Source organism: Pteropus alecto, unplaced genomic scaffold, assembly GCF_000325575.1.
Source record: "Pteropus alecto unplaced genomic scaffold, ASM32557v1 scaffold134, whole genome shotgun sequence".
Taxonomy (NCBI): Eukaryota; Metazoa; Chordata; class Mammalia; order Chiroptera; family Pteropodidae; genus Pteropus; species Pteropus alecto.
The window spans coordinates 9,133,133-9,148,343 of NW_006436283.1; the positions used below are offsets into that span (position 1 = coordinate 9,133,133).

Here is a 15,211-nt window from a genome sequence, read left to right on the forward strand (position 1 = left end):
AGATAATTTTTCATGTATTAAAGAAAAAGTTATTAATTACTAAGCACCCATATATAAAAATACCTGTGACATGTCCTGGATCACAGCAGATCTCTGTAGGGACCATGCCCACACTTTTGTGATGCAAAACAGAACAATGGCCAATGCCAGGAGAAATGTATCATCCTCTCCTTAACCCACCCTCCGTCCCTCCTAAGATGGAATAAACTCCCCTTTGACTCTGTGCCTGGCACCTATGTCTTCAGCTCTGGAAGTTTCTGAGAGACTGTTTCTTTAGTTGCACTGCTTTCCTTTGCCCAGGATGCAAGTACTCTGTTTACCGTTTTAATTCCTGGTAGCCTTTGTTCAATTCTTGAATAATAAATATATATATCCCTTGACATTTGAAGGATTTGGGGTAGGAAGGAGGGTAGAAAGTACATTCCCAGTCTTGATTCAATTTCTTCAGGGAAACTGATGCTTTGTCTTTATAAATAGACAAAATTAAATTACAGTTTTATGGGGGATGTATTCAAACACCAATGAAATGAAATGCTGAGTTACATTTTAGTCTTCCAAGTTTTTGAAAGTCCATTTGATCTGAATATAGTCCAAAGTCTGATTTTCACATTTTATTCTAAAACAGGCATATATCTTGACATTTATGAAGGACAAGTCACTGCAATTCTTGGACATAGTGGAGCTGGTAAATCAACACTGCTAAACATTCTCAGTGGGTTTTCTGTTTCTACAGAAGGTGAGAAAATAATTTTACAAACAAGTTGGCTGATAAAGCAGACTCACAATCTAATTATATAAAAGAGAAATGTTTCTTTAAAGCAGGACTTTTATACAATCAAGCAATTTAGAAAAGGAAATATTTTATATTTATATAAATTCATGAGAAAGCTTGTATTTTTATTTCACTATTTGTCATTCCATATGTACTTTTGCTGTGGACACTATGTTTTTTCTCTGTGTATTAATTATGAATTTTCTCTGTATTAATTATGCAATTATTAAATGTGAAGTTTCTTCAGCTAATATCCTGTATTACCACTCTGCTAGAGTTACTATCCAATTGTTAAATACTCTAAAATTTCTGTTTACAGGATCAGCTGCTATTTATAATACCACACTTTCTGAAATAACTAAAATGGAAGAAATAAGAAAGAAAGTTGGATTTTGTCCACAATGCAATATTCAGTTTGAATTTCTTACTGTGAGAGAAAACCTCAGGCTCTTTGCTAAAATAAAAGGGATTCAGCCAAAGGAAGTGGAACAAGAGGTAGGTGAAGATGTTAGAACTGATAGCTTTGGAAGTAATTTGCTTAATTTACTCCTGACCATATTTTTGTTTAACTATTATTTTACTCTTTCATAAATAAATCTTAACGAAGTTCTAGAAGAGTTTTTTTCAAATTCGTTAGAGAATTAAGACTGCTTAAAGTAAAATGTTTTGTATTAACGTAGGGTTCTTTTTTTTAATAGGTAAAAAGAGTTATAATGGAATTAGACATACAAAACATTCAAGATGTCATTGCTAAAAAATTAAGTGGTGGACAGAAGAGAAAACTAACATTTGGGATTGCCATTTTAGGAGATCCTCAGGTGAGAGAAAATACATTTTTTGAGATTAATTTGGATTGAAGGATATAAAACTATTATTAAAGTTTAAACTCTAATTACCAAATGTGAGAGTTTATAATAAAGGACTGTGCAAGCCTGTTAGGGTTATGGTGGAGGATTATATTTGAATCTAGAAATCATATTGATTTCCATGCTACTTTTGGAAGATCCTCACTTTGAAGTAGAAGATGCTTTTATACATTTCTTCCTCTGTAGGTTTTGCTACTAGATGAACCAACTGCTGGATTGGATCCTTTTTCAAGGCACCAAGTTTGGAACCTCCTGAGGGAGCGTAAAACAAACCATATGATCCTGTTTAGTACCCAGTTCATGGATGAGGCTGACATCTTGGCTGGTGATTCTTGGTTTCCTTATTCTAACTAGTTGCATAAGGCTTTACTATAGAGATAATCTCAGTGATCTGTTTTTAAAAGAAGAGAATCTTGTTTGCTATCCATTTGAGTGACTTTATGCTAAAGATGCACTTAGCCTCAGAAAAATTCTAAGCTCCCAGTGAGCTCTTTAGACCCATACTTCATATATCTTCTTGTCTGTAACTTTCTTGACTGTCTACATTAACCACAAGTATATTTTTAAAATTTTGAAACTCAAATATTACCTTTCATGTATAGTTTTTTGTTGGACAGAAAACTTTTAGCTGGGAAAAAAATGTTTTAAAATTTACAACCCTTTGTTGCCTTCTTAGGAGGATTCTTTGTCCATTGAGTGAGGTGTTGAGTGCGAAGACGCAGGATTGGGGAATTAGTAATAGAACAAATGTTTTTGCCTAGGGAATAGTGGCAGGTGGGGGAGACTAGTTTCAGTAAGCCAGGAGAGTGTGTGAAGGATATATCTGGAAAAAATAGAAAGGGACTCAGGGAAAAGAAGAGAAATTTTTGCTGTTTGATGTGCAATATAATACTATTCTAAGTTTCTTCCAGGAACTGAGGTAAAGCATACTTCACTTCTTGTGCCAGTAATTTCCCACCTCAGTAATGCTATATAATAAACCCCCCAAACTCAGCACCTTATATCAGTGAGCATTTACTTAGTGCAGGAGTTACAGAGTCGGCAATTTAGATCGGCTCACCTACAGAGATTTTCAGGTATTTGACTGGGTTCATTTACATGTCTGGTGGTCAAGTAGCTGCTGGCTAGGATGAATCAGGTGACTGAGCCCCGCTCTAGCTATGTTTTGTTTTCCCAGGCATTCTCATGGCTGTGACTGGGGCTCAAGAGAGCAAGTCTCAATGCATAAGCCCTTTTCAAACCTCTGCCTCTCAGTGTCTGCTAACACTCCGTTGGCCAAAGCAATTCACATAGTGATATCAAGGGGTGGAGTGGGTAACTGTGCCCATAGTGAGAGGACACTGCTTATTACATAACAAAGTGTGTGGATAAAGGAGAGCTGAAGAATTGGGCCATTCTTGCAGTGTTTTATGCCATTGGATCAGCTGCAAGAGATGCAGTGAACTCATGTCCTGCCTCAAGGTAGGCACGGGAAGGAGAGCTGATGTTGCACACAGGAGCTCTATATCGTGATCGCATTTGTATTGAAAAATTCATTCAGTGCTTTGGTCTCCAGGGTACAGGATAAACCCATAGAAGGAATTCACAATTTACTTCTTTTTTTCTGCTCAGACAGGAAAGTGTTTCTGTCTAAAGGGAAATTGAAATGTGCAGGGTCATCTTTGTTTCTGAAGCGAAAATGGGGTATCGGATATCATTTAAGGTAATGTATTCTGGCAGTAGCTGTTTTTAATATGAGCGTATCAATATGTAGGGTGACATTTCATGCAATCTTTTAGAGATATTAAGAAAGTCAACTTAGTATTTGGTAGAAATTGATTTCCAATAAACAGTGCAAAATATCTCCTTCATTAACATTTTCCTTGTGGGTTATATCTTGGTTTTAAGCATGCAAATTTCTAAAAGTAGATGCTTCTTTCAGTATAACATTTTCTGGCCAATATTTATATAAGAAAAATTTATATTTATGTCCCCAAAAAAGAAAGTGATTATTTTAAATGAAATAGTTTGCCCTAAGAATATGAAATTGTACTCCGAATCTACTTACATTTCTCAGTCTGCTCAATGTCAGAATATCACGTGGAATATTGTAGAAAGCATGACATATTAAGAAACGAGTTGTTGGCATTAAGAGAAGCCATTTGCTGCATAGAAAGCAACTGTTTATTAAAATACTTATTAATTTTTCAGTGATCCAGGAGCAATATTTCATGTACTTTATATCCAATTATGATTTTATATATTTGTTTACATGCTAACCTATCTACACATATTACACACACACACATGCACACATGCACACATGTATGTATATACAGTAAATGAAATTTCAGCTTGCTCTAGTTACCTTTTAGGAAGTTGGCTGAGAGTTTGGGGTTGACACTGTATTTTTTTCTCATCTGAAATAATGGAAAAGAGACTACCACTTAGCACTTTGAAGTGGAACATCTGATTTGTGGGAAGTAATTATTGAAGTTAGCAGGATATGCCTGTAATATATACAAATTATTTAATCAAAAGCTGTCTTTTCATGAGCAGTGGTGTTGGAGAAGAATTCAAAGGCTTATGCTTCTTTTGAAACATTAGTTTGCACAGGAATGAAATGTGTAATCCAGAGAGAATCACATCCCTCATTAGACAGCACATCCCCGATGCCAAGCTAACAGCAAAAAGTGAAGAAAAACTTGTGTATAGTTTGCCCTTGGAAAGAACAAACAGATTTTCAGGTAACTTACTGTATGACCATATAGAATACAGCTAAAAGTCCAAGACTGTGCTAATTCATTTTCTATCAGTAGGTTTTAAAGCTTATACTCAGGAAAATAATTATTCATAAATATGCTGTCTCCCGTTGCCAATGTGATGAAGTGTGTTAACAGATCTTAGTAAGAGCAACTAAAATTCCTACAAATGTATTTCGCTAGGAAACCCAGATTTGCTCTTCATTAGCATTAAATGATTCTTTGAAACATCTTTTTTCTGAAATAGCAAAACCTTAATTTCGATAGAGATACAGATTAAATAAGTCCTTATTGGTTAAACACTTTAATAGGGTCTTTGTAAATTATAATTTAGTTATAAATGTAATATGCTAGGTATAAAAATATTAGAAAAGACAGAGAAGAAAATATATAATTTACCCATGCCTAATGAATTTTTAAATAGACATACAGATACATGTTTATACAAAACACACATGTGGCCTTAGTGATACAAGTAATTTTAAAGTTTGTGAGAGAAAATAGAGATGTAAAATAATAAAATTGATTTGAAGGGCAAGAAAACATTTTATGAGAAGGCTTTTCTTGAATTATTATGGCAGCTCTAATATGAAAATATTTTTAGATTTATCCTGAGTAATTTTTAAGAATTAGTGTTTTAGTGTACTCATTACCAATTTTAATTGCATCACATTATTCTTTTCTGTGTTTTAGATCTCTACAATGACCTTGATAAATGTTCTGACCAAGGGATAATGAATTATGGTGTTTCCATGACAACTCTGAATGAAGTATTTTTGAACCTAAAAGGCAATTCAGCAATTGAGAAGCCAGGTATAAAAATGTGTGTCTAGCAGAAAATTTAAAAAAAGAAAAAGAGAAAATGACCATGTATGAATTGATATTTGTAGATTTTTATGTAGATCTAAAGTAGGATTTTCCACTTTTAAAGAATCATAATTATTTTATACCTAATATAATCAGGCTTATTGCTAGGGATATTACTTTATGATATCTGTTTACCTCTCATGTCAGTGACAGTTACATCCCTTTGCAATGCCCACTTCTCCTTATCATCAATAGCTGTCTGAGAATGGCATGAATTCTGGCTTTGTCCATTCCTTACAAAAAATATATTCTTACTTAGCTAATGAACTAATTCTAGTTAATGTATTAACAGATAAATAAGATATTATCTTCCCTTAGTTTACTTTGTAATAATAATTAGAAGAATGTAGGAGTCTATTATGTGTCAACCATTGTACTCAGCTGTTGGGTTATATTGTTCTTGGTTCCCATAGTAACTTCATGATGTAGGAGACGAAACTTACATTTAGAGAAATTGAGTGATTAGCCGAAACCACACAGCTAATGTGTGGTATATGTTGGAATTGAGCAGGGGATCTTCCAGCTTCCTGTTACTTAAAACCACAGTGTCTTGAAGTGGTCACTGGGATGGCAGTCATCAGTGACAAACTAATCCAGTGGAGGTTTCAGAGGACAGAGAAACTCAGCTTTTAGAACTTGACTGCAGAAATTTATGCTGGTACTTTTATATAACACTCTGCAAAATTCCCTTGGATGGGGAGCTGCTGCTATTGGTGTGGTAGAATAAATGCTTCCCAAGAGACGTAAACCATGCTCAGAAATTATTTTACTCATTAAAATCAGATCCATTACATTTGCAGGAATATAAGACTTATGAATATCAATAACTTATTAGAGGTGTTGTTACAAATATTCTAACAGAATTTTCAAAATGTCTAAAGAGAAAATACAAATAACATAGCTTATTATAATGGTTTATTACATGATTATAGATTTTGGCATTCAGAAACAGGAGAAAATCGATGTGACAAGAGATACTGGCATTGAGTCAGAAATGCAACAGGCTCTTTGTTCTCTTCCTGGGTTGAGAACTGATGTGAGTAATGGAACTCTCTGGATACGGCAGGTCTGCGGAGTGGCAAAGCTTCGCTTCTTAAAGTTAACACACGAGAGCGAAGTTCTTTTGTCCTTGTAAGTATCAGACTACTTTAAATCTCTTTAGTCAATATATTGCAAAAAAGATTCAAATAAGAAAATAAGTCTGATAATTTATTCACTTATTTAATAAATTTGAGTGCTTATAGTACTATCCTACAGTAGTGAACACAACTGACACGGCCTTTAGGCCTACCATCTGTGGGGAAGAAAAATACCAATTAAATAATTATCCATTAAATATGTTAATTATTAATTATATCACAGTCTTTATTGAAGCCTGTTATGTGCTAGGCATTGTTCCAGGTGCTTTGGTTATATTAGTGAGCATAAAAGGCACAAATCCATGCCCTCGTAGTATTTACCTTCTGGTTAGGGGAAAGATAAAAAAAAAAAGTAAATATAAAAACCGAATTATATAGTAGGTTATACAAAGTAGAGTAAGGGGATGGGGATTGCTGGTGGGATTCGGGAGTTCATTACAATTCTGAGTAGAGTGGTCAGTGCTAGCCACATTGACATGGTCAAGATTAGAAAACATGAAGTAAGAGGAGAGAATAACAGCTCAGAACAGAAGTCATGTATTATTTTGCCAAATCTTCCTACTTGGCAAAAGGGAGGTCGTGAAGGTTTTATGAAGAGACGGTCCAAAGGCAGCCAAGGCTTTCGAGGAACTTGACGATGAAGGGAAGTAGAAAGATGGGAGCATAGCTGAAGGGAGAGTGAAAGTAGGAGGAATTTCATTTTTTTTTAGTGAGCGGGAGATATTAGAACATGTTTCAGTGAGGATGGGAATAAGCCAGTAGAATGAAAATAATTGAAGATGAGCTAACTTAGCAATGTCTGAAGGAGGGTGGCAAGGGACTGGATTCAGAGCAGTACTGGGAAGGACTGGTCTTGACTGGAACAGAGGTGTCATTGGTTATAATGGAAAGAAGGAACGAGAGGAAGGTTGCCTATGTGAGGCTGAGTGAGGGAGAAAGTAGTCATAGCAGAGTGAATTCACAGACTTATTAGAGAAACAAAGGATTGCTTGAAAGTATTTCACTTGTAGTTTGAATCAGTGGAATGAGTTCTCAAGTCTGAAAATAATGTTTTAAATATTGCCTCTAGTTTCACAAAAATTAAAATGTATGTATTTTAACAGCTAATGAGAGTTAAAATTTTACTTAAAATTGTGTTCTTTGCAAGCTTGAGGTCACAGTGTGAAACAGGGTTTCTTTCCCCTTAAAGTTGCATAGGCAGGCTGTTTGAGGCTCCTGGTCTACCATGAAACCACTTCCCACGTTGTCCTGGTTAACCAGCAAGCCCACAGAGGGACACCCTGGATTTTACCTTCTCTTGATGTTCTGTTATTCTTGGATGCCTTGCACTATGATATGAATGATGATGCAGAAGTTTGAGTCCATCTTTAGATTAGTCTTACTTTCAGTTTTATTTTATGTAACTAAACACCATATTTGTATGTTGAATTTCCATAAGTTGCCTTTTATATAGCAGGCTTATGACTTAAATAATCAGAGAGAAAATATTTTAGACTCACATTTTAATTTTCTTTTATTTAGATTACTGGTACTTGTAATTGCTTTTATCCCCACTATTTTCGAGAAGATAATGCAAATGATAATTTACCAAATTCATTCTTGGGAGCTTTCATCCAGTATGTATTTCCTTTCTCTGGAACAACTCCCGCATACTCCTCTTACCAGTCTGTTGGTCATCAATAATACAGGTGAGAAATAGGCCTGACATTTAGTCTTAATTTTTATCATCAAAGACCTTTAGAAAGCACAAACCTGAGACACAAAAAGGCCTGTTAAAAACAACTTGAGGGAAAATAGGGAAAAAATGGTGTGTGTCCAGCACTCTTTATTTTCAAATCAAGAAAAATAGTGCACATAATGGAAAATATCAAGTTTACTTGATTTCATAAACGTTATTGCAAAGTTGGTGAGATTTAGCAGATTACTTAATGAGCAGGACTGATGTGTATCACTAGAACAGGCCTGGGTCATGAGATATGTATTTTGTATGTACTGTTTGTAATTACAAATATTATAAGGCTTTGCAATGTTTATAAAAGTCACTTGTAAAATGCGTTATATCTGTGACAATTGCAAATCTAATTTTAGTATATGTGCTACCAAAGCAAGAACAATTGCAAATCTAACTCTCAGGAATTAACTCTTTTTTTACTTTATAAGATTTACAAGGTAAATTAACATTTTCTGAAAAGAGTCTCTTACACTGAAGATGGTAGACTGGATTCCAATATCTCAGGATCAGAATGAATTTCATTATATTCTTACAGAGTGAGAGTCTTTACCATGTCGTTCTGGGTATTCCTTAACGTGAGAGGAAATCATGCTTATTTTAAAACTTTGATGTTGATTTTTTTTGCCTTAACACTGCCTTCCTTCACTGACTACATTAGACTCGGATATTGAAGATTTCATACAGTCACTGAAGCATCAGGATATAGTTTTGGATATAGATGACTTTAGAAATAGAAATGGCTCAGACGATCCATCCTACAATGGAGCCATCATAGTGTCTGGTGACCAGAAGGTATGTTTGCCTCCACGTACTGTTTTATCATGAGTGGGTTTTTGCCACATTTTTATACTTTAAAAATAAGGAAAGCAACTCAACTATTCTGTATCAGCATAACTCAGAATGCCACCTTGGCCCTTTTTGAGTAAGGCATGAAATTTTAATCCTTTAAAGGACACATTTTTATCCTCAGTAATTAAAGGCATCATTTTTTGTTAGTGAATTCATTTATTTTAAAAGCAGTGCATGTTTTGTGACAACTGGTTGGACTTTGAGGGCATTATGCTAAGTGAACTAAACCAGACAGAGAAAACTAATACTGCATGGTATCATTTATATGAAGAATCTTAAAAAAAAAAGTCAAACAGTAGAAAAGTGGTTGCCAGGGGCTGGGGAATGGGGGAAATAGGGAGAGGTTGGTAAAAGCATACAAACTGTCAGCTATAAGATGAATAAGGTCAGAGGATCTAATATAAAATATGGTGACTATAGTTGATAACACTTGTATAATTAAAATTTGCTAGAGATCAGAACAAAAATGTTCTCATATATATTTGTATGTATATATACACACACACGTGAGGTGATGAATGTGTTAATTGATTAGATGGGAGGAATCCTTTTGCAATGTATACGTATGTGTATCAAGTCTTCATGATGTACTTTAAATAGCTTACAATTTTATTTATCAGTTATACCTCAATAAAGCTAAAAAAAGCAATGCGTATTTAATAAATTCCAACATTACTAGGGTTTATAATAAAGACAATAAAATTTTCTCCATAATTTCATTCATTTATTTTTCCATATGATATTTCTGTTAATAGTTTGGTAAAAATCTTCTACACTCTTTTCCTTTATGAAAACAAACTTACTATATGTAGAATGAATAATAAAATATATTTATTAGTTAGAAAATAATACATATTTCCTAAATTAGAATAGTATTAGAGGAGTCCTGCAACTTTCTTTGTCACATAAAATCTAAATTTTTGACATCTTTCCATGTTAGTGAATGTTAGTCTATTTCATTAACAGAATAAGTTACTATGATTACAAAAGTAATGCATTCTTATAGCAATTCAAAAAGGCAGAGTGTCATGGAAAAATTAATAGTCTCCTTCTCACCCAGGTAATATGTAAAATATACAAAAATACATTTACTCTAAGAATTTAGAACTTATATCTGTGTGCCTTTTTTTTTTTTTTAAAGGATTACAGATTTTCAGTTGCATGTAATACCAAGAGAATGAATTGTTTTCCCGTTCTTATGGGAATTGTTAGCAATGCCCTTCTAGGAATTTTTAACTATACAGAGCTTATTAAAACAGAGAGAAGCACATTTCCTGTGGTAAGTATCACATTGACTTAAATAAGAGGCAATATAGCAGAGGGATAAAGGGCAAAGACTCTAGAGCCTACTACTTGAGTTTGAATCCTGCTTCTGCTATTTATTAGCAAATTTCTTAGCCACTCTTTGCCTCAGTGTCCTCATTTGTAAAATAAGAAATATAGTAGTATCTACTTTACATGATTATTACGAGGATTAGGTGAATTTACTAAGTGCCTAGAACAAAGCCTGACATACTTTTTTCATTCATTCTACACATACTTCTTGAGTGTCTACCATGTCCTGGTACTTCTAGGTGCTGGGGAAAGAGCATAAACAGAACAGACAAGAATCCCATCCTTTGGAGCTTACATTCTTGTAAGCGGGGAGAGTAAGCATTCAATACATGTTTGCTATTACTATTCTGAAAGATCAAGAATTTTTAATTTTATGTTTAGACTCAATAAATTTTTTAAATTAAAAACTTTAATGGAAAAAATTTAAATGTATAATAAAATTTTTTACCTTAGTACATTAATGTAACCTATTATCTTCTATTCTTTATGCTGATATATATTTTTCGATTACATTTATTGCTACTTGATAGACGATAGTGTTGTATTTTATCATTGGCCTCACCCCTCTGGTTTAAAGTCTTGTCTGACCAAAAATTACACCTACCTCCTTAAAGCATAGAATATTAAGAGCCAAGATCCAAAAGGACACTGAAAAATTGTAAATGACAGAGAAAAACCAAAGGGCTGTTGAAGAATCATAATTTTAGCTTTGTTTGGTTCACTGTCTAGAATAGTTCTTCACATTTGCTGGGTACCCAATACACATTTGCTGAAATCAGTGGTTGAATGAATTTGCTTGGAAATGTAGAACACCAGAGAAGGCTTAAACTCAAATCCTTAATTTTATGTCAGTTTTCCTGGAGGAATTTGCTGAATATGTCGTATACAGTAATCAAAGCAAGTGTGGAAGGTGTATTTATGCACTGCAGTAATACTTATGTGAATGTATGGTCCAGCCCTAAAATTAAGATTATTTAATAGTTCTATAGTGTTTTCTCTATCATTTTAAAATCTATATTGCCTTTTTGGGTCTTGGCTTTTATATGTTTTACATCTTGTGGGTTGCAATGTAATTTTTGATCATACATAATTTTAATAACCATTTCTCGGCCTTCAAAAATAACTGCTAATAAGTATGTTTGATTATGGTAGATTTAAAAAAGAAAAATTATAAAAATTGGATAGATTTTTGCAAGTACATGCATAATAGTTGTGGAGAATAAAATTTTACTGGAAGATTTCACAATAAGATTAATGCCAACTTTAGTTTTTAGTCTATTGTGTTTTAGTCTCTTGTTATAACAGTAATAAATACTCGGTCTGGAAAACAACTTAGATTTATAGTAAGCCCCCTCCGTGCCTTAAAGATTATTTAATTTAAACATTTCTAGAAGTCAAGAAATTATACAGGATTGTCTCTCTTCTAATTATATCTTGTGTGTAGGAACAGGAACATAAGAACAGCTTCAAGACAATTACTGTTAGAGTTTTAGATGCTCTTGTTTATAATTCATCTGCTTGGACATAGAGAACTGGAACATATGTCAGCTTATTTAGCTCAATGCTTCAGAGACTTTTAAGTGTAGCTCCAAATAGTATCTGTCATCATTTAACAATGACTAAATGCAAATATGAAAGAGAAACTGCTCATGCCCTCTAAATATGTGCATATAAAATTCAGATTGTGAAGTTTTTTGATGTGCAGTTCCAGGGAATGGCACCTGCTGTACAGGGTAACAAAACATATCTGCTTCTCTCTTTCCTTCTTAAATCAGGAGTATGCTTCCATTCTGAGTTTTTCACCATTTCCCAACTCCCTCCCTAAAAAACAAAACAAAACAAAACAAAAAAAACTTATATCAATGTATAATTGTACAATTTATAACAATTTCAATAGCTTACAGATGTGTTTTGAATTTCCAGGATGACCTAGTACTGAGACATGGTTTTTTGGGCGTGCCCTTACTTATGCTGCTCTTTGCAAACTGCATTTCTCCTTACATCGGCATGAGCAGCATCAGCGATTATAAAGTAAGAGGGGAAAAGGAGATGGACAGGGAGAATGAGAAGGGAGAGGGTGAAGGAAATTGAGAATGAAAGGGGAGAGATAGAGGCAGGGAGTAAGGAGGGGAGAATGAATGAATGATTTTATCTGACTTTAGTAATTACAATTTCATTGTTTTACAAACACAGGATTGCCCTCAAGAAAAATGTGTTTCCACATAAATCATGTCATTTAATCTCCTTATAGAGTCTAGCAAATGCTTAATCATGGCGTCAAAGAGGTCAGCAAGGTCACTACTTAACACAGTAAAATTGCCTCATACAAAATGACTTAAGAAATGAAAATCTACTTTTTGACTACATGTTGTTACTTCACAATTCCAAAGAGAATTTGTGTTTTTAAGTATAACATGGAGTATATTTGCAAACTTTTAACTAGGCTTTTATAAATTGGCCTTTAAAAATTTATGATATAGTCATTTTTATTTATCTATACTAAAGGGTAAATCAGCTTTACAAATAGGCCAGACTTTCCTGTTGCAATAGCTGTACAGTCCCACATTGGGTGTCACTTATTTAGTCAAAGACACTGGGACAGTATTAGTGTGTTAGTTTACCTGAGGCCTGCTTCCTTAAACCTGGGCTAGAAATTCACTGAAGCTCAGATTCATTGTATAAAGTAACAGACTGGAAAAAAAAACCCTAACTTCCCAACAACATATGATTTCTAAAATTTATTAAAAATTAACATTTTCACACAAAAAAAATCAGAATTCTTTTTCTATGAAAGATTTCAATCCCTCCTGTGTCCCTTCTATTTCTTTGTCAGCTAAAAGCTCAGTCTCAGCTGTGGATTTCAGGCCTCTGTCCTTCAGCATACTGGTGTGGACAGGCTCTGGTGGACATTCCATTATACAGCTTGATTCTTCTTTCCATATATTTCATTTACTGCTTCATGGTTTTTGAACTCAGACTTTCATTGGGACTCATATTTGCTCTGGTAAGTGATACTCCGCCCCACCCCCAGGTTAAATAAAATAGTAGAATCAAAACAAAAATTCATTTTCATTAACATTTTATCATTAACAAAAGAGATATGCGAGAAGATTGCTTTAGACAGCTTTGTAATCTGGTTCTCTCTTTCCCCCTCCCCCCACAACCCGACCCACACATGACCTGCCATCTCTAATCTTGCTATTAATCTTGTTTGCAGGTGGTTGGCATAATTGGTTGTGCAGGGTCTCTTATATTCCTCACATACCTGATTTCATTCATCTTTCGCAAGTGGAGAAAAAATAATGGCTTTTGGTCTCTTAGTTTTTTTATCGTAAGTATCAACATATAGACATATACACATTTATATTAAATTTCTTAAAGTTTGTTTTTAAAAATGCAAAATTAAGTACGAATTCTTAGAACGGAGTTACTTCTTTTCTACTTCCATTATTGGGCTATGTTCATGGTTTCAGGTGTTCTCCTATTTTCCATCTGTTCTTTATGGTTTCTCTTTTCCACCTTTGTTTCTTTGTAAAGAGACAAAATATCTATAGATATCTTGGTGTGTTACAGCTGAAAGACTAGGCCATTTTCGACAGTCCCTCGTTTTACAGAGTGGGCAAAACTGAGAATCAGATTTGAACCCAAGCCTTTCAACTCAGTGAGATTTTCTTCCTGAATAATTCTCCTTATTTAAAAAAAAAAAGTGTTAGGTGGCCATATTGACTAATAACATAAGCAAATAAGCGTGGAAAAGTTTAAACAATAAATGAATTTATTACTTTAAGCCAAATTCTCTATTGTATTTCCTTCCCCATGCCTTTTTGACATCTCGACCAGATACCATAGCTTTCTGACCATTTCAGATATTAAAATAATTTCATTTTGTTAATGAAGTCTATTCTCCATATCTTTTAACATTTTGTTAAAATTTTTCATGTCCTTGCTGCATTCTGAGAAATGTTTCAGACTTTCTTCCCAATTCACTTGTTTTTTATTAAGCTTAAGCTGTGTCTAAATTATCTTTAGTCTTTGACTGATTTTTGAAATTTCAGTTTTATTTTCCAAAACTATATCTGGTTCTATTTAAAATATGCCCAGTTGTTCCTCTTAGTTTTTTGTTACTTGCTTGTGTTTTTCACTCCACATTCGGTTTCCTTATACATTTAATTGAAAATAATATTTGTATTTGTTATTTGACAATCTAATATCTAAAGTCTTCAATAGTTTTACTTTGTTATTTTTTCCCACGCCTGATTCACATTTATTGTGGCTTTTTACCTTGTATGTTTGATATATATATTTCTTATTGGTAGCTCATATTTGGTTGACCGTTAAGTATGGAACTTCCCAGATCCTAAATTGGAGATGTTTTCATCCCCAAAGAGTTTTCAGTTACTTTTATAAGAATTGACAGTATAGAATTAACTAGGATTGCATAAGCCATTTTTAAAGTACCATGCCTTAATATGAGATTTGTAAGAAACACGCATAAAGAGGGTTTTGTCATGTTTCCCTGGAGGTATTTGCAGGGAAAGGCCTTAAGGAGGCCTTAAGGAGGGCCTCAGTCCTAGCCTCCTTACCCCTGCGCCGGAGTAGGCATCTCATGCTGCTCAGATTTAGTGTTTACTGGTCCAAGTAATGGACCAGTAGTTTAATGATCCACGTCAGGTTTCGAGCTTTGTATGTGCCCTTGAAGAATTCCCTCACTTTTTTTCTGAGACTAGCCCTTCATTTAAAGGACTTTTGTTAACTTCCCTATTTATTTGTATGGTGTGGGTCCACTAGGGTACCTATTCTTCCATATTTTAACATATAGGAGTCCACAGCTGACTTTTAACACTGCAGTGGTATAAAGCAGTGAATATAGACTAGTTTCTAGCAGATGGAAGAGTAAATATAGAATGGGG

At 34.0% G+C, this 15,211-nt stretch overlaps 1 protein-coding gene across 1 annotated transcript in view; it reads left to right on the forward strand.

Annotated features, from left to right (window-relative positions):
- ABCA10 (ATP binding cassette subfamily A member 10) overlaps positions 1-15,211 on the forward strand; it is a 45,220-nt gene that overhangs the window by 16,436 nt on the left and 13,573 nt on the right. The window contains exons 10-23 of the mRNA XM_015589632.2: positions 626-736; positions 1,092-1,267; positions 1,471-1,590; positions 1,825-1,963; positions 3,250-3,340; positions 4,225-4,364; positions 5,073-5,192; positions 6,179-6,377; positions 7,907-8,073; positions 8,776-8,909; positions 10,108-10,245; positions 12,225-12,332; positions 13,135-13,305; positions 13,519-13,632. Coding sequence (XP_015445118.1) covers positions 626-736; positions 1,092-1,267; positions 1,471-1,590; positions 1,825-1,963; positions 3,250-3,340; positions 4,225-4,364; positions 5,073-5,192; positions 6,179-6,377; positions 7,907-8,073; positions 8,776-8,909; positions 10,108-10,245; positions 12,225-12,332; positions 13,135-13,305; positions 13,519-13,632 — 1,928 coding nt within the window. The remainder of the gene's footprint in view (positions 1-625; positions 737-1,091; positions 1,268-1,470; positions 1,591-1,824; positions 1,964-3,249; positions 3,341-4,224; positions 4,365-5,072; positions 5,193-6,178; positions 6,378-7,906; positions 8,074-8,775; positions 8,910-10,107; positions 10,246-12,224; positions 12,333-13,134; positions 13,306-13,518; positions 13,633-15,211) is intronic.